This window comes from Camelus dromedarius, chromosome 27 (genome assembly GCF_036321535.1).
Source record: "Camelus dromedarius isolate mCamDro1 chromosome 27, mCamDro1.pat, whole genome shotgun sequence".
Lineage (NCBI taxonomy): Eukaryota > Metazoa > Chordata > Mammalia > Artiodactyla > Camelidae > Camelus > Camelus dromedarius.
In genome coordinates this window covers 6366412-6388882 of record NC_087462.1, presented here as the reverse complement: position 1 = coordinate 6388882, position 22471 = coordinate 6366412, and the positions used below count along the sequence as shown (strand labels likewise).

The window sequence follows — 22471 nt, the reverse complement described above, 5'->3', positions numbered from 1 at the left end:
ACCATTGCAACAACCAGTGCAGCCACACATCACAACTTTATCCTCCCACCACAAGTCAAATATACACCATCACAAATGATCAACTTGGGGCTTTTCAGTCTCACAGTCCTACACTACAAAGGGGCACAGTGATGCCTGGAACTCCCTTCTCCCAGCTTCCTGGAGCAAGGTTGAAGCCAGATAGCTCCCTTCTCCAAACTCTTCTCCAGGTTCAGGCTGGGGGCGAAACACCCTCCTGCCATCTGCCTCAGTTTCCCCTATCACTGAAGTGCTACCTCGAAAGTCTCCTCCCCGAGGTCCTGGGTCCCCAGCACAGTAAGTCCAGCTGTGCTGATGAATCGAGGTTTGTGGCCCAATACGGGGGCCTGAGGTTCACAGTCAACCACCAGGGTCACCATCCCACCGTCCACACTGACAGCCACACGGTGCCACCTGCAAGGGGACAGTGTCAGTGGGGATGCTTCTCACCCCACCTCTCCTGGGATCCCCCACCCTCCCTATATTCACCTGCCATCCGTGAGGTTGACCTGCTGGGGGAGGGGTCTGAAGGAGTCACCTAGAAGGTCCAGAGCCGGCCCCAGCACCAGGCCCAGCTGCCGGACACCGGCCTCATTGTAGATGGATAGAAGGGCAGACTGGTTGGCTGGCTGGCCCCGCAGAGTGATCAGCACAGAGAAGTTCTCAGGAAAGCGCCCATCTGGGTGGGCAGAGGGACAGGGGTAGCTCAGATGGTCTGAATGTGACCTATGCTCCCAGGATAACCCCTCTTGTCCTGACTCACCTTGAAAGAGCTCCCGTGTGGGGACACCGATCGTGGTGGCCTTGCCCACCCTGAATGCCCGGTCGCCTCCCGAGGTCCTCTGGGGGCAGAGGCCAGGCCCTTCAGGGAACCCAGCCTGGCCCCCCCGCACACCCAGAGACTTCAGCACATCCACAGGGTCTGCTGCGGGGAGAAGCCAGCGCGCAGGGCAATTAGAACAAGCCCAGGACTCTGTGTGAGTGACTTGGGTTTGGGGGACTCAGCCCCCGCAACTTGGTTTGTGGGTCCTGGAAAAGGAGCCCCCTAGGACTCACCCCCCTCAACCACTCCACAGCTGTTCCGGCCTCATCGGCCTGCTGACTCCTGTTTTTTGTTTTGTTTTGTTTTGGGGTTTTTTTGTTTGTTGGTTTTTGTTTTTTTTTTTTTTTTGGTTTTTTCCCCTTGATTTTTGGTGAGAAAAAAAAAAAAAGCTGACCTAGTTCTGGGATGAATCAAAGCTTCCTGGCCTGAGCCCCAGAGCCAGATTGTCCCCCTCTGCACACTCCCCCGCATCAGCTCCCCTGGTCTGCCTCCTGGGCCTAAAGCCCCCTTGCCAGGGGAAACCCACTTAGAGAGGAGGGGCTCCTCATGCCTGTCTTCCTCCACCTCTTCCCTTGGCTCTCCTCCCTCTGACCTCCTCCCTCTCACCACCACCTCCCCTGACTTCTTCCGACTTCCTCCTTGACCATCATCTCCCGTGACCTCTTCCTTGACCATCACTCATAAACTCGTCCCTTTGACTGCTGTCACTTTGGACTTCCTCCTTCTGACCACTCTTTCTCTGATCTGCGCTGACTTATTCTGGCCACCTCATCTGACCTTCTTCTGCCTGACCCTGACCTCCTCCCTCTGCCAATACCATTCTCATCAGTCTGACCTGTGACTTCCCCATTTTATCATCCTCTCTGACAATCTCCTCTGACCACTTCTCTCTGATAACCTCTGACCTCCTCTCTTTGACCCTATCCGTCTCATCCCAGCAAAGAAAGGGACAATCAGATCCTAACCCAGGCTTGTCCTACCAGCCCCACCCCCATGCAGCCTGGCCAGTGCTAAGTGGAACCACATGGTTTGGGCAAGGGTAGGCGGGGTCTTTCCTTGGGCCCAAAGCCCCTGCCTGATCTCCCCTCCCTCCCCTAGCAGGCTGTCCCACTGACCCCCTGACCCAGCCTCTTGGCAGGAGCCAGTTTCTGCCAAATCTGCCATGACCTCACCCCGGGGGCGGCTCTACTGACCTCACCATTGGGAGCCAGGGTAGGGGGCCAGATTTGGGGGAGATATGGGCTTGGATGAGGGCCCCCCATCTCAGCTCCTCCTGGGTCAGATCTCTCATTCTCCAGACTCTACAGAGCCCTGTTCCAGTCTCGGCTCTCTCTTGCTTCCAATCCCCTCGGCATTTTTTCTTCTCTTCCCCTCCCTGCCTTCTCTCTGTCCCACTTTCTGTGCCCAGCTCTGAATCAGTTTCTCTGTTTCCCTCTCTCTCTCTCTTACTTCCTAGCTCTCTCTCACTCTCTAGCTCTCTCTGCCTCTGCCTCTTGGTGCTTCGTTGGTTCTCACATCTGTTTCTCTCTGCGTGCCTCTATCTCTGTGCCTCTGTGTAAATATCTCTGTGTGTGGATTACTCTTTCCATCTCTCTCTCTCCATTCTGCACCCACCCCCCCCAACCCTGCTGTCTCCACCAGCCCCATCTCTAATTGCCTGTTCTGTGGCTGGGCTGTCATTAAGAGGTATTTGGGTTACAGCCCCCTGGGGCTAAGATCTGGGCTCCCAGGCTCTGCTGACCACAAGGGTCACTCCCCGGTGGAATGATCATCCCAGCTGCCCCCTCTCCAGGCTGGGATGCAAGGGAGGTCTGAGATCCCTGTTTCCCAGTGTGGCTCTCCCATGCTCTCCTTTCACCCAGACTCTAGCCTCTTTGCAGTGGGAAGGGGTCTCCCCTCAACCAACTGCTCATTCACATTTAAAAAGTCTTTCCCAGCATCTAACCCAAACTTTTCCTGCTTCAATCTGTGTTCCTTCTGTAATGACCTTTCAGAAACTAACTGCCCTTTCTTTTCGTGGCTGGCTTTGTGACAAGGAGACACACAAGAGGCATTGAGTCCTGCCTGCAGGGCCAAGGGGTGGGGGTCTGTCAAGTGCCCAACTCGCCCTTCCCCCACAGACTCTCCCCTGGACTGATCAGGACCACAGAGAGATGTGGTGGGGTCTAGGATGTGGAGGGAGGCAGGCAGGGACCAGACTGGAACATGGCTGGGACCCCCTCAGAAGTGTAGGAGAGCTTAGGTGTGAGTATCTGTGCAAATGTGTATACGTGCTATTCTGTACGTGCGTGAGATTGTGCAAGCACGTGTGTGACTCTGTGTGGATCAGGGACTCGCTGAGTGTGTCCTTTGTGGTGTGTTGATGTGTGCAAGGATTTGGCCTATGATGAAGAGATTAGGTGCAGTTCTTTAACTTGTCTTGGGGTCCTGGCAGTGAGCTCAAAGGTCTGCAGGTCCCTCAGGGGAGTCTGTGATTGTAATAGATCAGGCTTGAGAAGGAGGAGTGTGGATATATGTGAGGATGTGGCCAAGTCAGTGAGTGGGTGACTGGTTAGGAATGTTGACTGTGTTGTATGGATACCAGTGGTAGCGTGTGTGAGACTTTGAAAGCGTAGGAGGGTGACAAAAACTGTGACCATGTGGCGTGTGGCTGATAGGGTTGCCAGGGCGTAGGCACCAGGTGTTTAACATTCCTGGTGTCCCTGGGGCCTTATATTCTGAATGGATGGCTGAGGCTGCACGACTGTGTGGATGTGTGAGCGTGGGAGTGGGGCGTAGGCCAATTTGGGATTATCCGCGCGAGAGGGCACCTCTCTGGACTGCAGAGAAAGTGAGAAAGTGTGTGCGGTGGGGCGGGGGCTTTGGAGGGGTCTGAGTTCACTTTAGGGAGGGGTTACCGGGAGGGCCTGACCTGGGGTATCCCAGACCAGGGAAGCCCCCTCACCACTCGAGGGATCACGACCTTCCCGAAAGCCGAGACGCCCCCGACCCAGAACCCTGCGGGGCAGGGCGCGGCGTCCAGCCAGATGCGCACAGCTGGGCGTGCGTCAGCTCTGACTCACCCGTCCGGCGGCCCCCGGGACCCCTAGGGGGGCCCCTGAGAAATTCCTCGGGAAAAACACCCGATGCTTGCTCTGCTGGGGGGAGCAACTTCCACTCCCCCGACCCCGCTGGAGCTCCGCCCCGCCCCGCCCCGCGCCCCGCCCCGCCTCGCCCCTCACCAAGGCCCTCCCGAGGCCCTGTCCATGGTGCTGATCTCGGCTCTGGGGAGCACGGGGTGGGGGGAGGGGCTGGGAGTAGTTGGGGGAGGGGGGCGCGCGCGCCAATTGGGGGTAGAGGAGGAAGAGGGAGAATAGGGTGAAGCCATTTGGGGAGACCCAAAGCGAGCTCTGAATCTCAGATTAACCACCTCCCCTACTAGTCCCCAATCACCATCACCCTCAGAATCATCCTCATGGGCAATTATATACCTCCCAAATCACAACCACACCCCTCATAGGGTCACCCAGAGACATACAATCACACGCATAACATACACACAGGTATTCTCAAAATTAGCCCCACACTTGCCTACCCACAACTCAATCATGTATTTGCGCAGGGGTCATCCCAACACCCAAAATCATACAATCATCGTTAACTTCCACACCAGGACACACACAATTTCACTCCAAATGTCCACACGGACATTGGTACACACACACACCTATAAATTGCATTTATTCCTGAGCATTGATCAGTAAAACAGGGTCACACGTTTCCTTGGCCCCCGCCAGCTGTCACACCCATAAGTCGCCCCAGCAGATCGGACACTAGCGCCCCAGCGCCACACCATAGCCATGCGCAACGTGCACGCCCCCCTTGCTCTTCCCCCATTCCCGACTCCACGCAGTCTTTTAGGATCTCGCTGGATCCTGCACTCTACTTGCTAATTCTTCCCTCCCGTCTCACCGGCCTGCGTCAGGGACAGAAGCTGCAGCGAGAACAGGAGCAGACAGAGGCCGGCCCGCGGCTGGCCCAGGCCCCAGCGACTCCGCATCCCAGCGGGGCCTACACTCAAGGCGGGGGACCAGCCGGGGAGGCTGCGGGGAGCGGCGACTCCACGGGCTCGGTGCACTTTTGCGGCAGTCGGCTCCACTCGGGATCCGCAGGAGACTGCCCGAGACCCCGCCCTGGCCTCGCCCTGTGCTCCAGGCCCGGCCAGGCGGAGCTCGGAGCTCGCTGGAGGGGGCGGAGGGGGGGGGGTTAGCTGACAGCTGGTGGGGGGAGTTGGGAAAGTTTGTGCAGAGCGCTGATTGGCCTACTAGGGGTGGAGCCCTGGGCTGGAAGCTGGGCCCTTGTAGCCCCACCCCACAGTGGAGGGGGAGGGTCACCCCCACCCAGCCTTAGAATTTGGAGTCCCAGCTTTACTCCAAGCCCTTTTCTCCTAACAGGCTCCATTCAAAGGAGATCTTAGTTTCATTCAAACCTTCAGCCTCTATTAATTAGGGGAATTCATGGAATTAGGGGGTACAGCTTTACACCAAACTCTTCCCGTCTCAGCCAGGCCCCCAAGCGGGGTCCCAGCCTGATGCCAAATTCTCACCCACCTGCCAGGTCTCGCCATAAGAGGTACCAGCCTCTCCACATACCTTCTCTGCAGGTCTCTAAATAAGGGATCCTCATCCCATCTCAAACCTCTCCTCAGATTCCAAAACGGGGCTACCAGCCTTACCCTAGAACCTCATCTCTCCACCCATATGGCAGAATTGAATGTCCTAACCCCACCTCCAAACCCTCATCACAGATTCCAAAACACAGTTCTCAATTTCCCCCAAACTCTTGATCTTCAAATGAAGGCTCCCACCTCCATCCTAAGCCCTCCTCTCCCTGACTCAGGCATCAGATGGACACCCTAGCCTTCATCCCAGATTCTCACACAAGCCCCCATTAAGTCAGGCAGCCTGGCCCTGCCCCAAAGTAGGGCCCTGCCGCAGGGAGGGGTGGATCCCTGCCGTTCCCGGGGTGAGGCGGAACCCCCTCAAACCACTGGAGTGTGAGGAGGCCCCGGGGGGTCAGGTCAGATGGAGCTGTCTGTGCAACTGAACAAGCGCAGACACGCAGGATCTGAGGGAACTTCTGCAGGGAGGAGCCCAAGAGGCGTATCCTGGGCCCTGAACTGCCCCCCCTCCCCAAGAGGAAGAGGGAGAAGCCGACAGTGCCTCCCTCTCCGCCTCTGGCTCCTCAGACAAAGAGTCTCTGTGTCTCTGGGGAGGAGGGGTAGCACCCTATCTGACCTGAGGGGGAGATGGGGACCCCGGGGTGGGGGGAGGAGAGGGAATCGCCCCAAGCTGCTCCTTCTCCCTCCCCAGGGGTATCGGAGGCTTAGACTTCTCCAGCTAAAAGACTCTTAAAGTTCCTGCCCTGCCCCGCTTTGCTGGGAAGTTCTTCCTACAGTCTAACCTTATCTTCTGACATTTCTATGCTCATTCTCTCTTTGAAAGAATACTCCAGAAGGGACCACACTCTCTGTCACATCTCTCCAATGAGAGATTCTTTACCCAGAGTAGAGACGGCAAGAGAACATCCCTGCTTGTTCCCCGTGCTCCCTGAAACTACCCCCAGCCTTGAATTATTTATAATGATAGCAGAAGCCCCCAGTTGTGAGTGTAACAGTGAGGAGAGGACATTTTTGACAGATAAAAAGAAGGAACTATATTGAGGTTAAGGGATTCCCCCCAGGTGTCTGCCCAGGGTCAGCTTCTCAGGGCCCCTTCACCCTGCAGGGGATCAGGGGGAGGGCACTTAGGGAGGGGGCAGATGGGCGGATGATGGGTGTCAGGTGCTGGCCAGCAGAGGTCACGCATCCAGGGAGGGATCAACATGGCCGACGCACCCCGGACTGTACTCATCTCAGGATGCTCATCCGGCATTGGCCTTGAGCTCGCGGTGCAGCTGGCTCATGACCCCAAGCAGCGCTACCACGGTAAGGGGCCCAGGGTGGGCGGAGCCGGGAAGGACAGAGGTGGGCATGGCTTCCCAGGACCTTCAGCTTTCCTGGCACTATTTCCATTAGTCCATGCCTTCAGCTGCATTTGTAGGCTTGGGGAGAACCCAGGACACGTGGAAGCCCCGTTCCCACTTCTGCTCATGAATAATCCCCTCATCTGAAGAATACTTCTTATGCACCTACTGGGTGCCAGGCACTGTTCCAGGTGCTGGAAACACAGCTGCGAACAATATAGACAAAATCCTGCTCTGGATTGTGGTGCTGTGGGGGAGGGGAGGAAGGCCAGACAATAAACATACTTTTAATTGTATGATATGACAAGTGCTCACAAGTGCTCAGAAACAAAATAAAGCAAGGGGGAATGTGGTATGGAGTGTGTGTGTGGGGGGGGGTGATATTTTCAGAACGACTGGCCAGGGAGGGCTTCTCTGAGATGCCACTTAGGCATTTCCTAAGACTCCTCACCTCCACCTCTACCCGGATTACCACTCCAAGATAAGCTTCTTAAGTGTCCCTGACCTTGATGGCTTAAGGGGAGGCCTCCAGATCTAGGGATTTGGCCTCCTGGAACTCTGGAGTTAATTGCCCCAATCTGCAACCCCCGCATGGGAATTCTGACCCAGAGCACACTGGAGTCCAAGTGGGCAAAGGGCTTTTACTTAAAAGGAGGATGCAGGGGTGAGGACATTGCCCCAGTTGGCAGAGCTGCTTTTCCCAGCCCTCTGCCCTCTGTCTTAGAGACATGTGCAGCTTTGGGTGTGGCAGTCTGAGTGCCAGTGTTCAGGGAAGTAACTCTGCTGTGTATATCCCTGTGAGCAGGCAGATGAGTGTATAACACTGCTGAAGGATGATGTTTAATGAGTGCTTGCAATATGCCAGGCTACCATCTAAGTGTTTTACATCTGCTAAGTCATTTAATCCCCATATCACCCCTATAAACTGGCCACTATCATTTACCCCATCTTAGAAATGAGGAAACTGAGGCACTGTCTGCCAAATGTCCTTGCCCAAGGTGTCCCAGCTGGAAGATGGCAGAGTGTGGATTTGAACTCAGGCAGCCCAGCCCCTGGGCCCATGTTGTCACTGTATGCAGATGCCTGTGGACCCATTCTTGTGTGCAGCACATGGGATCACACACACTGATTCACTCACAGACAATATGTGAATGTGTGTGTGACTGTGGGTACATGCATGTGTAAGGATGCATTAGCTCAGCAATCTGACAAACCCAGGTTCACGTCTCAATTCTAACACTTGCTGGGGTCGAATAGGCAAGAAACTTCACATTGTTGAGCCTCATTGTGTTGAAGGGGATAGTAACTTCACTTATGTGTTCTGGTCACTATTGCTAAATAGCAAATTACCCCAAAATTTATGGCACAAAACAACTGCAGTCATGGGGGAGGGTATGGCTCAGTGGCAGAGTTCGTGCTTAGCATGCATGAGGTCCTGGGTTCAAGTACCTCCGTTATCTCCAATAATAAATAAATAAATAAACTTAATTACCTCCTCCCCCCAAAACAAACAAAAAACTGCCATCGTGTATCTCCCATGGTTTACAAAGGTCATGAATTTGGAAAGGCTCAGCTGGGCAGTTTGGACTCAGGGTCAAAGGGTACAACTAGAAGAGAGGAGGCTGGAACATGTCAGAGCTAGGCGGGCATCTCTCTCCCTTCCAGTAATCTCAGGGCTTCTCCTTGTGGTCGATTTAGCCGGGCTAGCTTGGGCTTCCTCCCAGCGTTGTAGACTCGGGACAGCTGGGCTGCCATAGGGTGAGGAAGGTTTCAGGAGTGAGCATTCCAGCAAGCAAAGCAGAAACTGAGCATCTTTTCCATCCTAATCACAGAAGCCACACAGAGTTACTTTTACCATAGTCCACTGATTCCCAGCTAGTTACAAGATACAGGAAGAGGGAAATCCGACTTCATGTCTTGATGAGCGAATGGCTAGGTTCTAGAAGAGCATGTGCAGTAAAAGATGTTGTGGCCATCTTTGGGAAATAAGTCAATGATTTATTTCAGGATTCTTGTGAGGATTAGAGTTAGTGCTCATAAAACTGTATAGCATAGTATCTGGCACAAAGTAGGGGTAAAATAAATGGAAACCTATGTTGATGATATAAAACTCTGTCCCCAGTGGTGGCCACCATGAGGGACCTGGGAAAGAAGGGGACGCTTGAGGCAGCTGCAGGAGAGGCTCTGGGTCAGACCCTCACCGTGGCCCAGTTGGACGTGTGCAGCGATGAGTCAGTGGCCCAGTGTCTCAGCTGCATCCAGGGAGGGGAAGTGGACGTGCTGGGTGAGTCTGGGCATCCCCTGGGGTCACTCGCCCCCTCCCTGGCCTAAGCACAGATCTGCATCCTGGCAAAGCCTCTCCAATGTCAGGGCACCAGCCCTCTTGCTTCACCAGCAACCTCTGACCCTGGACAGAAGCAGTAGACCAGGTGGCTAAGAGCCCAGGCTACCATTCAGTTTATTAGGGATACAAGAAATAAACTGACACCAGGGGGTAGCAGGATTTTATTCAGTAGAAATTCTCACATGTGGAGAAAATCATATGTGGTTGGGAAAATTAATTTGATGAGTCACTGGAGGAAAAGAACATGATGAAGAAGCAACTCATGGTCTCTAAACAGCCTTCTGTGGAGGGTGGGTGTGGCTGTTTGATGTATTTTGGGTTCTAAGCTGAGTTGCTCATGCACTCAAGGGGAGGCTGTTCCCAGCAACCCTCCCCTCCACCCAGGGCTCAGAGTCCCCTATAACAAATGATAAACTATACTTAAATCTCATCAAGGCTCCACATTTGTCCACCCAAGGTACCTTGGACTAGCCCTGGACTTGGAGTGGGCGAGGGGTGAGATGATTTAGGGAGCATCTGTGGGGGAGTGACACTAGAAGGGTTGGGGGACTTCAAAGTAACTTTCACCACCACCCCTTTAGTGAATAATGCTGGAGTGGGCCTGGTGGGGCCCTTGGAGGGGCTCAGCCTAGCTGCCATGCAGAACGTCTTTGATACCAACTTTTTTGGGGCTGTCCGTCTGGTCAAAGCTGTGCTTCCTGGCATGAAAAGAAGGCGACAGGGCCACATCGTGGTGGTCAGCAGTGTCATGGGACTGCAAGGTGAGACATGCATGCATCCCTGGAAATCCCCCCAGTATCTGACCCTTCCCAGGCTAGAAGGATGGCAAGTAGGTTTTACACATATTCCCCAGATAAGCCTGCATTGAGGATTCTGAAGCTCAGAAGAAAAAAGTTCTGGGATCGATTAACCATGTTTACCATGGTGCAGGAGTAGGCACCAATAGCCATCCACATCCAGTATCAACTTCACTTCTGGACACCTCCAAAACTCTCTTCCAACCACCCCACAAAACTCAAAGGGGCCATCAGCACAACTTCTGAGACTCCTTCTTGCCAAACACTTCCCAGCAGGTCCCAGAGATGTCTAGATTGGGGACTGATTTTCTGCAGAAAAGAGAGCAGTGATTGATTAGTGATGTCTGTTATGGGCTTACAATGAAGGCCACCTACTTGCCATGTATGCTTCTGGGTCCTTCCTCCTTGACCCCCCCCCCCCCCAGACTCCCTTTCTTTCCTTGGAAATTTCCTTGGATCTGCCCTTCTCCCCAGCTGTCTTCTAAAGAATCCGCTTGTTGCCCTGCCATGGAAAAGCTGCCCTTACTCAGTCCCATCCCTTTGGCTCCTCTTTCTGCTGCAACTCCTGACCTCATTGGGCAGGAGGCCACATTCACTGCTCAGTATGAACCGATAGAGGCCCTAATAAATAGGGCTTGCCCTCAGGGACCCTGGGGGTCCCATGCCCAAGTGGCCCAGGCGTTTAGAGGATGGAGGGAAATAGGAGAGTTTCCTGGGCTGAGGGTAGATGGAGCAAGGTTAGGAGAGGTGGGGTCTGGCACCACAGGACCTCATCCTGACCCCACACGCTCCCATCACACGATACCATGCAGCCACCACATTGGCCCCAGATAACCTCTGATCCCCAAATCATCTCTGCTCTGTCTCCCAAGACCCCATCCCTCTGGACCCACAAAGCCCATCACCCAGACCCTCAACGGGCCTGCCTTCCTGCAACCCTCTCAGGTGTTGTGTTCAACGACGTCTATGCAGCCTCCAAGTTCGCCATGGAGGGCTTCTTCGAGAGTCTGGCTGTCCAGCTGCTCCAGTTCAACATCTTGTGAGGCGGGCACTTGGGCAGTGAGAGGGGCATGGAGGCAGTGATGGGGCAGACAAGGAAATGGGAGTTGGGGAGATGGGGGGCAGGGAGGCATGAAATAATGATGGGAGAAATGGGGGAGTGAGGAGGAAGAGGGACAGAGAACAAAATGCGGCAGCGAGTGTGTTGGGACACCAGACCCTCTCTCTACCCCTGTTCCCAGCATCTCCCTGGTGGAGCCAGGCCCAGTGGCCACCGAATTTGAGGGGAAGCTCCTGAAGCAGGTTTCCACAGCTGAGTTCCCTGGCACTGACCCTGACACCCTGCATTACTTTCGGAATTTGTACCTCCCAGCCTCCAGGGAGCTCTTTAGCTCTGTGGGACAGAGCCCAGAGGATGTGGCCAAGGTGAGTGGGGGGCTAGACAGGGCTCAGGTATGTGAGGGGGACCCTCCCTACAGAACCCCCCTCTCCCTGGGTCCCAGAATTCAGGGCTCCACACCACAGGTTATTGTCAAGGTCATCGGCTCCGCCAGACCACCCTTGCGCCGACAGACCAACGCCCGCTACACTCCACTGACCGCACTCAAAGCCATGGACCCCTCGGGCAGCCTGTATGTGCGAACCTCCCATCGTCTGCTCTTCCGCTGGCCACGCCTCCTCAACCTTGGCCTTCGATGTCTGGCCTGCAGCTGCTTCCGCACCCCAGTGTGGCCCCGGTGAGCGGAGCCTCACCCAACCCTCCGCACTCCTGAACAGTCAGGCCTGCCTCTTCAGTCCACACCCATCTCAGGCCGTACAGACTCTCATTCATTCATTCATTCATTCATTCAGCAAATTCTGCCTGACCCATGCTGTGCCTGGGTGTTGGTGAGATCTCAGAGAGCCCTCAGTCTCCAGGCACAGACCCCCTCTGCGGTCAGGGCTGGAGCAGAGAGAGGGGACTCTGGGGCGCTGAGCTCCTGGGCTCAGGAACCTGGAGCAGAGAGCTGAAGTTGTGTCTGAGAAGGCTAGGGAGGCTTCCTGGAGGAGGCGGCATTGTCGCTGGACCTTGAAGGATCAGACAGACTGCCTCAGTCAACCTCTGGACTTCATTATCTTGGGTCTGGGGATACAAGGATAATCCAAGCATCCCCACCCACCCCCTACACACACACCCAGAGCTGGCTTGACTAAGGGGTCTTCAGACTTTTCTGGTCACGTACTCCATCAGCAAAATGTGTTTGTGCACACACCAGCAATGTATATATATTATTCGCAAAATATATTATTTGTGGCCACTAACAAATTACTCTATTTAATAAATCTCAATTTTTTAATTCTAAATAAAAAATTTAAAAGCAGTAGGGTCTATCTCACATCTATTAGGATAGCTACATCAAAAAAAAAAAAAACAGAAAATAACAAGTGTTCACAAGAATGTAGAAAAATTGCAACCCTGTGCACTTTTGGTGAGAATGCAAAATGGTGCAGCCACTATGGAAAACAGTATGGAAGTTCCTCATACAATGAAATGGAATCACCATATGACACAGCAATTCCATTCCCGTGTATTACCCAAAAGAATTGAAAACAAGGTCTTAAAGAGATATTTGTATGCCCATGTTCATAGCAGCAATAGTCCACAATAGGCAAAAGGTGGAAGCAACCCAAATGTCCATCAGCAGATGACTGCACAAACAAAATGTGGTCTATCCATACAATGGAATATTTACTCAGCCTTAAAAAGGAAGGAAATTCTGACACAGGCTACAAATGATGAACCTTGAGGACATTATGTTGAGTGAAATACACCAGACATAAAAGGACAAATACTGTATAATTCCACTTATATGAGATCCCCAGGGGAATCAAATTCATAGAGACAGGAAGTGGGCTGGGAGAGGGAGGAATGAGGGGGTGAGTGTTTAATGGGGACAGAATTTCAATTTTGCAAGATCAAGAGTTCTCGGAGATGAATGGTTATGACATTTACACAGTGTGAGTGTACATATCACTAATGAATTGTACACTTGAAAGTGGTAAAGGTGGGAAATTTAGTGTTATGTATATTTTACCACTATTTTAATATGTTTAAACCAATACGAATCCCATCTGAACCCCTGAGAGTGTCCCCAAGTTTCTTGGCCCTTTTCTGGAGAATTCGGAAGCAAATGGACTCTGGGTATAAATGCTGGCTCTGCCTCTGTTTCACTGGGTGGCTCCGGGCAGGGGAGTCCCCTGGTGTCAACTTCTGTATCTCAGGGCTAGCAATGACAGTGCCAAAATGATGAGAAAAGGTCTCTGGACCTGGGGTTTTTGTTGTGTTTCATATTCACCAACCATCTTGGATTGCCAAGCTCTGGGTGAAGGTTTTTTTTTTTTTAATTAATATTTGCTTCGCAGCCTTTTGAGATGGAGACCCTCAGAACATCCCCCATTGTCAGGAGCAGAGGAATCAAGTGTGGGGCTGTCGGACTCAGTCTTGCTGGTCTTTGGGGGTCTCTAGTGATGTCCTCTAGCAAAAGGGAAACTGAGTCCGGGACCATAAGAAGAGGTGTCTCTGAGTCAGTGCAGAGACAATGGGGGCTACTTCATACTTTTTTTCAAATCAACTCCTCCCTTCCTTCTCCCATATTGGATTTTGGAAGCAATGTTGGAATAAGTTGGTTTACACATCCTCTCACTCCCACGCTACCTGCTACGAGCATGCTGTCTCTTTCCATCTGGGACTCTGACTGATGACAAAGTTGTGCAAAGTGCACACACACTACCCCCACCCCACCACACTCTACCCTCAGGACATTATGGATATTCACTGCCTGCCTCACCCCAAAGTTCTCCCCTGTCCTGAATTTTAGGTCCAATATTCTCTTGCTTTAAAAAAAAAAAAAAAAACTCCTCTAAATAAGTTATTTAAAAAGATGCATTTATCTCCTCACCAAGAAGGAAAAGCACCATATTCACCATAAGTGAAGCTGAACTTGCTATTTGTCTGCAGGTGTGGCGTACAGTGTTCCAAACACCGTCCGCGTAGATTCTTGGTGTAGGAGAACACCAGACCTTCTCTCCCGGCTTCCCTTGCAGCTAAAGGGTGAGCATGTGACCCTGACTCCACTCTGCAGATGCACAGAGTTTTTTCTTTCTTTTCATGTCAGACGGGTAATGTGCCGACGTCGTAACAAGGTTCGAGGGAGGCACATGTCACACAGGCATGTGAACACCCAATCATGACCCTCATGAACTACAAAAGGATCAGACTTTAGAACTGAGAGCTGGCCACCCAGAGGATGAACAGGAAGAAGAGGTGGCAGGAGGGACAGAAGCACTGCATTGCCAGCGTTGGCAGCAAATTCCAGAGCCGCCGGCTGGTTTTGCGGGGGGGGGGGGGTGATTTCAGCTGTGATCTTAGCTGACGCCTTGAACCCCTGCTTTGTCCCTTCCCATCTTCGAAGGCAGCTGACTCCAGGAGCCCCCAGTGTCCACCTGAGAAATCCCTTTGCAGCTTAAATCATCCCTGAGTCAGTTTCTGTTGCATGTAAGGAAAAATTGTCATCAATCCAGATGGCAACTGTAAAAACAAAATGCAATGGGGGGAGGCAAGCCGTTACGAAGTTCTAGCTGGGTGTTACTGCTGACCGACAGAGGTTGGCCAACGCGCAAAGGTGTTAATGACACACTAGCTCATGGCTCTCGATTTCTACGCTCACCCCCACCCCCAACCCCATCTTCCCATCTTAGTAAAAACAAGTCCATTCTTCTAGCTGCTTAGACCAAAAATCTTGGCGACATCTCTGCTTCCTGTCTTTGACACCTCACAGCTAACCTATAAGGAGATCACGTTCACCTGACCCACAAAATATATTCAGAACCAAGAGCTCTGTTTGTTTTTGTTTTGTTTTGTGGGAGGTAATTAGGTAGTTATTTATTTTAATGGAGGTACTGGGGATTGAACCCAGGACCTTGTGCCTGCAAGGTGCACGCTCTATCACTCAGCTATAGCCTCCCCCCAAAACCAATGACTCTGAAACACTTTCTTGGTCCCTAGTCCAACCACCATCATTTCTCACCTGAGATATTGCACCTGCCTCCTCCCCCCGCCCCCGTCTGCATTTGCCCCCATGCAACCCATCCTTCCCACAACAGCCTAGAGGATCCCTAAAAAATATCTTTTCAATAAGTAAAATACTCATGGTGCTTTTAAAAATCAAAATAAATATATCAAGGAATATTTTTTAAACAATTTTCTTATCTTCTTTTTTCCTCAACTGCCCACTTCCTGACCCTCCAACTCTGCCTGTTCTAACTTGCTTGAGTTATCTATCCAGATTTTATTTCTGATTATCCAAAGGGAAAAGCAGAGGAATGGATGAACAAATTGTGGTATGTACATACAAAGGAACATTATTAAATGTTTCCTTCCTTAAAAAGGAAGGAAATTCTGATATGTGCTACAGCATGGATGAACCTTGAAGACATTATGTCAAGGGTTATAAGCCAAACACAGAACAGACCTAAGCGAGGAGGGTACAGCTCAGTGGCAGAGTGCATGATGAGCATGCATGAAGTCCTGGGTTCAATCCCCAGGACCTCCATAAAAAATTTGTAAATAAATAAGCCTAATTGTATCCCCCCAAAGGACAGATCTGTTGTATGACACCATTTATATGAGGTACCTAGAATATTTAAATTTACTGATGGAAAAGTAAAATAGTAGTTCACAGGGCTGGGGGAGGGGAGAATGGGAAGTAGTGTTTCATGGGGACAGTTTGAGTTTGGGAAGATGAGAAAGTCTTGGAGGTGGATGATGGTGCTTGCTGCACAACAGTGTGAATGTGAATAATACGTCTTGGAAGTTTCTTCCGTATCAGCCTGAGCAGACTTCCTCATTCCTTTCTTCAGCTGCAACCTGTTTCATTGTGTAGATGGACGATAATTTATGTGACTGGTCCTGTTGTGATGAATCTTTGGGCTCTCTCCAATCTTTTGCTATTACAGAAATGGCTGCAATGAATAACCTCACATGCATACAATTCACATATGTGCAAGCGTTTCTGTCCTGGGATTTCTTGGCTAAAGAAACTATGCATTTGTAAGTTTTTATGAACATCATCAAATTCATCTCTGGGAGGATTGATGTCTACCTGTTAACATACTCACTTCCCCACATCCTCACCCTGCTGGGCATTATCAGTCTTCTAAAGTTTTGCCAATCCAATGGGTAAAAATCTCACATTTCTCTTATTTTAACTTGCATTGCTCTTATCACTAGTGAGTCCCCGTGTCTTTTCATATGTTACAGATCCTTTGTGTTTCATCCTTTGTGAATATTCCGAACACAACTTTTGCTCAATTTTCTCCCTATGGGATTGTTTATATTTTAATTATTAATTCTTAGAAACTCTTTACATTTATGGACATGAAGGGGTCTATACTATGAAGTGCAAATACTATTTCCCAGTTTTGTTTTAACTTTTCTGTGGTGGTATTTGGCCTTATTTTTATGTTGTAGAATTAGAAATCTTTGTTGCTATTGTTACTTTTGGATTTTGAACCATAGTAACAAAGGATATCGCCAGACTAATTCTTTTAAAACAGAAAGAAAATGTTACTTCCCTTTTGAAAACTCTCCAATGGTTTCCTCTCTAACTTAGATTCAAATCCACAGTGATGAGGGGGCCTACATGATCTGATCTCTGAATATTCATCTCAAATCATCTCCTACTCTCTCCCTATCGCTCATTCATTGGTGTTTGGAGTTCCTTGGTCCACTCCAAGGAACACGGACCTCCTTACTGTTTCTTAAACACTCTTATACCAAACTCAGGTTCAGGGCTTGTTGTTTTAGAATCCAGTACTGAGAGACAAATGTCGATTAAAAGGAAAGATAGCTTTATTGAGGAAGCTGGCAATTCTGGAGAGAAGGTGAACTCATGTCCCAAAGAGCCAACTCCCCTCAGCCTATCAAAGGGCAAGAGCTTTTAAGGAGTTTCAGGGCTGCATAGGCAGGGGGCAGGAGACTATATGCAGAACAGCACAGTCAGCTCCGACAGTTATCTTGAAATTGGTCATGTGTCTAGTCAGCATCAGCTTGATTGTTCTAAGTATAGTTACTTTTCAGTTCCAGGGTCGGTTTGTTCCCATTTCCTTGAGGCCAGTTCTTGGAACTGTGCAAGATGGAGCAGCTTATGTCATGGCTACAGTCTGGTCATCATGTAGTTAACTTCTTCCACCTGGTGGGGTTTCAGTATCTGCAAAACAGCTCAAAGGCTATGGCTCAGAATATTATCTAGAGTCCTTGAGGAGGAACTAAATGTCCTCAACTTTGTTCACTGGCTAACCTATTACCATTTGTCTAATTTGACTGTTTTCCTTTGTTTCAGCATTTTCTTGTCTTTCTGATTAAATTTATTCTTTGGCTAAAGTTTTTCTACAGACAAGAGCTGGGCGGAGGACATGGCGAGGGGGTGTCTGTCCCAGGAAGATCCCATAGGGTCCTGCTCAGTTACAACTCCACATACACTTCCACCTCAGGGCCTTTGCACTTGCTGTTCCCTCAGCCTAGAACACTTTTCCCAGTTATCCCTCCTTCAACTCATTTAGGTGTTCAAATCTCACCTTCTCAGAGAGGTCCCTCCCCGATCACCACAAGACAGCACCCTGTCTGTCACTCTAGCCCCTGAACCTGCTTTATTTCTCATCTCCTGACATATATGTTTCTTGCCCATCTCCACCCACTAGAATGGCAACTCCATGGGGAGGAGATTATTGTCTGTGTGTTCAGCTGCATCCTCAGCACCTACATGTGGCACATGGTAGACCCCCAAATATCTAATATATGAATGGGTAAATTAATACATCAAAGTGAGACTCTCCTTGGCCCAATGAGAAAGATTTAAAGCTCTTTTTCTGTTGCCCAAACCACCATACTCCATCTCCCTTCCAGGTCTTTGCACATGCTGTTGGCCTGAAACACAACCATCTTCTCACTACTATTCCTAAATTTTCACGTGATTACTCTGACTTTACTTAGACTTTCTGATCTCAGCCTCAATACCACTTCCTCCAGGAAGCCTTCCTTGACTCCTTCAGGTTAGATGGGTAAAGAAGCGTCTCTGGGCCCTCTCAGCTGCTTATTTATGGGTAGTTCTCCCTGACCAGTCTGTGAGTTCTGTAGGGGTGCATGTCTTTGAAATTCCATTGTGCTTTCAGACCCAATGATCAACCTGAAATGGGATTGCTGGATTATTCTTTCTCCTGCCTTAGCAATAAGCTTCTCTTGAAAACTTTCTCTGCTGTCAGAGACCTCCTTCCACCAGCAGAGGAGGCATATGATGCCCTTAGGGATCGGGAAGCAAAGCCAATTCTTGAAGCCCTCGGGAAAACAAGTGGGCTGATTTACAAGCCCTCGGGAACCAAGGAATGACCCAAGAAGCCCAGGCTGGGAAAGGAAGTGACGAAACTGGGCACATCCTGGCCATAATATTCACGCTAAGAAACTCCTGACACTTCCTACCTGAGCAATCAACCGTACCTCTCTGAGCCTCAGTTTCCTCATCTGTAGAATGGAGGGGCTGGTGGAGAGAAAGTCCTACCAAGTGCAGGAACTTTGCAAATGTGTCATAAATGACAGCCGTATGTTGTTACGTTGTTGTGGGAGTTAAATCCTTGCCTCCTAAGTCCTGCCCGGCCTTTCCCGAGAAGCCTCGGGCTGGAAGCCCAGGAGGAGGGTGCGAAAACAGAGGCCACAAATCCCTGCAAAGCCGCCCCTCCCGCCGTGGCCTCCTCGCTGCAAACCCGGGATCCCAGGGAGGGGAAGGCGGCGGTGGGGGGAGCCGGGGGGGGGGAGCGGGGGGGCGGGGGGGAGGGAATCTGAACGGCAGCAGCAGCTGCTCTGGGCGTGCGGCCAACGTCCCCTCCCTCCGCCAGCGGCATTCCTGCGGGAGGAGGCAGAGCGCTACTCCGCGTCTGGCTGGAGGTTCGCTCTCGCCCTCTGGTGGCCAAGATCGAGAGGTTGGATTAGACCACTAACAGCTGCCGCAGACCTGGGTGGAGCCCATAGCTACTCTCCGGACCTCCTCCACTCCGTGGGCTCCCTCTAACACTCGTATTCAGGACCTTAGTTCCATCACTTAGCCTGCTGTGTGACCCTGGGCAAATCACTTAACCTCTCTGTGCAAAATTGTAGAGTTTCCCAGCTGTACAATTTTTGGCAGGACACTTAACTTCGTATTTTTTTTCACCTGCAAAATGGGTCGATGGTCCCATTAGATAGATTGTTGAGAGGATGAAAAGAGATGGTCCAGGTGAAGTTGGCTACAGTAAACATTCACTTCACAAGGGTGGAGGTTTCCATCCAACTCACTGCTGTGTCCCCAGCACCTACAACGAGGCCAGGCACGCAGTAGGTGCTCAAATTTTATTTATTTTATTATTAATTATTAGGCAAATGCTTATCCGTCTTCTTTAGAGGGGCCTAGATCGAGGGTGGTGTGGAGGGGTCAGGTGCATGAGATGTGATCTCCTGCTATGACTCATTCACTCGGCACCCATTTTTGTCTCCATCCATCAGTTCACAGGGTGGCAAGGTGATATCCCTAAGGACACCTCCTCTAGTTGTTTTCAAAGTGTTTCTCCGCCTCCTCTGATGCTTGTTGGTACCCATGGGCAGTTTTTCCCTTCCCGGACCCACCCCCAAGTCAAAGTAGAAACTCAAGGGACTGTCACAGGCCTGAATGTGCTTCAAAGAGGCTCCGATGGACCTACTTGGCAAAAATTCTCACTGGGGAGACAGAAACACTGGCACTGAGGGAGGGAGCCCAGACTGGAGAGAAAGGTGGGAGGGACTGAGAATAAAGTCTCTGAAGCTCCTCACCTTTGGATAACCCCCTGTCCTGGTCCCCTGGGAGCCCACAGGATGCAGGGGGTGGACATGGACACCTGGTATGGGGATGAAGATGTGAAGGGAGTGCTGAATAGAACTAACGGAGATTCCCTGGGAGCCTGGGATGGCAGTAGAATATGCCATCCCAAGTGGATACCAATGTTCCAGAATCTTCTAAATTAGGTCTCACCTGCTTCCCTGGTCCAGGTCTTCATTCGATTCTGTGGATTCTTTGCTTCATAGGAGATTGTTTACCATAGACTTAAGAGCATGACCCATCCTCCTGTCTCACCTGCCTGACACGGGGCTAGTTGGCCACCCACTCAGGGCTTCAGTTTTCTCGTCTGTACAATGGTGATAATTCTTACTTGAGCATAGGTTGGAGACTTCTGTGAGTGTATACAGAGCATATAGAACGGTGTCTGGCACATAGTAGACACACAATGAATGCCCCAGGAATAAATGACTACCCCCTTGGTGTCTGACACTCTCTGTTCCCCTGCTCGCTACAAAGGTAAAGTCTGGAAAGTGGGTGCACATGGAACCCAATCCATGGGAGGTGGTGAGGTTTAAGGAGGAAGTGCACCTTAGGCCTTAGTAAGAAAGTTCTTGGAAAATGTCCACTCCACGCAAGCAGGGACTTTGTCTCTTGTGGTCACTGCTGTGTCCCCCAGCATGTTAATTGGGGCCAAGCTTCTAGTAAATACTTAATGAATCTTTGTTGTATAAATGTATATTATCATTGTTTTGTGAGATCCGGGGCCCTCTAATAGGCAAGACTCCCCAAGCTGGCAACACTGACTTCACTGAAGAAGGAAGAAAACTTGTCTGCAACCCCACCTGCTTCTAAGGGGCAGGCACCACACATTGGTTTCAACCTCTTTACTGGGCATTTGAAACAGCCAGTGAGAATGATCTCAGAACAGAGAGAGCCTTCTTCCAGGAATGCTTCAAGCATGATGTATTTTTCTCCCAAGTTTAATATGTATAATTTGCCTTCTGGAAAAGGAGCCCAGGGAGATTGGCATGATTTAGGAACAATGGACAATGGTCACAATTTACCGAGCATAATAGCCTCCTGTGAGAAAGGAGAAAATCCACGTGGTGCAGGCTGGATGCAGAAGGATCTAAAGCCCAGCAAGAGGATTTGACCCGTGCATTTCCCAGAAGCTTCCATCAGAGTGAGTCCTGGGGCCAGAAGGCTAAATGCCACATGACTGATCAGGCCGGCGATTGGGAAATGAAAACATCACACCGGCCCCAGCCCGTTTGAGCCGCTACCCCAGAAACTCCTGCCAAGGGCAGAGGTAAGGACAATTCTCTTTCCTCCTGCCCCTACCAGCCAATCCCAAACAAATCCTGAGTCCAGGCCCTGGGCCACGTGGCCCGGGCTTCCTGCTAGGGGAGGAGAGGACATCAGGATTAGACCTCATGGCTGAAGGAAAAGGCAACCCTATTAACACCTTGGCCCCCAAGGCAGGGGTGGGGCTGCAACGCTTCTCAATGCAACGGTCCCCAGCACCCAGCCCACAGAGGCTGGGCTGAGAAGGAAGGAGCTTTGGGTTTATGGGAATTTCCTCCCTGTGTCAGTTTAGATATTCACTCAGCCAGGACAGGCCAAGGCAAACAGACCGGAGCTGGAGTGGACAGAAGACAGGCATTGGGGGCCTGGGACCCAATATCATCCTCCCACCTCCATGGACATGCCCTGGCCCCTGGGGTTCATCCTCCTCCTCCTGGGGATCCCTGTGGCCCATGCTGAGCCTCTGTGAGTCTGGAGAACTGAGGAGACTCAGCCAGCAGGCAGCCTGCTCATTCGCCATCTGTGTGATTCCCTGCACGTGACCCCGTCTGTCTCTGCCAATGCTTCCCCCACTCGAGTCACCCTGTGCCCCTGTGTTTGTCTGTTGGCAGGTACATCCTGGTGACGCCCCGGGTCCTGCGGGTAGGCAGCCCGGAGAAAATCCACGTGCAGGCTCACTCGGACTCCGGAGAGCCCCTCACCAGGCCCCTCGAGGTGAACCTCACCATGTGGGACTTCCCCATGAAGAAGAAGACGGTAGCTAGTAGCCAGCTCATTCTCTCACCCGAAAACCACTTTATGGACCAAGCACTGGTGACGGTGGGTGAGGGGCCAGGGTGGATGGCCATAGAGGGAGGCTCTGGCTCAGCTGCAAGGGTGGAGAGGGGCAGATTCTAGAGAGACTTCCCACGAGGCACACTGGAGAAGAAATGCAGGGCCTGGATAGACTTACGGCTTCTCTTGTGTATTTAGAACTCCAAAGTCCCCTAAGTCTGGGCTCCAAGAGAGGCCTTGCTGAGCCCATAGAATGCCTCGTGCGAATTAATGAAAGGGGCCCTCTGCTGGTGGATTGGGAAACTGCACCTGACTGGGATTGCATTCCTCCTGGGCTGGATGCCTTTGATTGGGAGCAATCTACTCCCCATGGCAGAGCCAGAGCTCCCATTCCATTGCTTCTCCAAGATCTGGCCCAGGGCTTTACCTGAAGGGGTGGAGACCCCAGCAGTCTCTGAGGAGTGTAGGCACCTCTCCCCAGATTCCCGAGAGCCTGGTATACCCCCCACAACCGGGGCAGCAGTATCTC

At 51.3% G+C, this 22471-nt stretch overlaps 2 protein-coding genes and 1 non-coding gene across 8 annotated transcripts in view; 1 reads left to right on the top strand and 2 right to left on the bottom strand.

Annotated features, from left to right (window-relative positions):
- Positions 1-5021, bottom strand: part of COL5A3 (collagen type V alpha 3 chain) — a 35629-nt gene extending 30608 nt beyond the window's left edge. For 3 of the 6 annotated variants that reach the window (XR_004131903.2, XR_004131904.2, XM_031437318.2), the window contains exons 1-4: positions 4793-5020; positions 782-943; positions 508-697; positions 276-432 (exon numbers count right to left, since the gene is read on the bottom strand). Coding sequence is in view for 4 of the 6 variants with exons in the window: in XM_031437318.2 (XP_031293178.2) it covers positions 276-432; positions 508-697; positions 782-943; positions 4793-4880 (597 nt within the window). In the remaining 2 variants the exon portion in view is untranslated. Of the gene's footprint in view, positions 1-275; positions 433-507; positions 698-781; positions 944-4792 lie in introns of all 6 variants that reach the window. The other 3 variants (XM_031437320.2, XM_031437321.2, XM_031437319.2) reach the window with 3 other exon arrangements.
- Positions 5022-6670: 1649 nt separating this feature from the next.
- Positions 6671-12215, top strand: RDH8 (retinol dehydrogenase 8). The gene is made up of 6 exons (XM_010978354.3): positions 6671-6806; positions 8967-9128; positions 9770-9949; positions 10931-11024; positions 11227-11410; positions 11510-12215. The coding sequence occupies exons 1-6, from the start codon at positions 6704-6706 to the stop codon at positions 11723-11725; spliced, it is 939 nt and encodes a 312-aa protein (XP_010976656.1). The 5' UTR covers positions 6671-6703; the 3' UTR covers positions 11726-12215.
- Positions 12216-14133: 1918 nt separating this feature from the next.
- Positions 14134-14237, bottom strand: LOC116148563 (small nucleolar RNA U13). The gene has a single exon (XR_004132091.1). It is a non-coding gene; the product is annotated as a small nucleolar RNA U13 (small nucleolar RNA).
- Positions 14238-22471: the final 8234 nt, after the last annotated feature.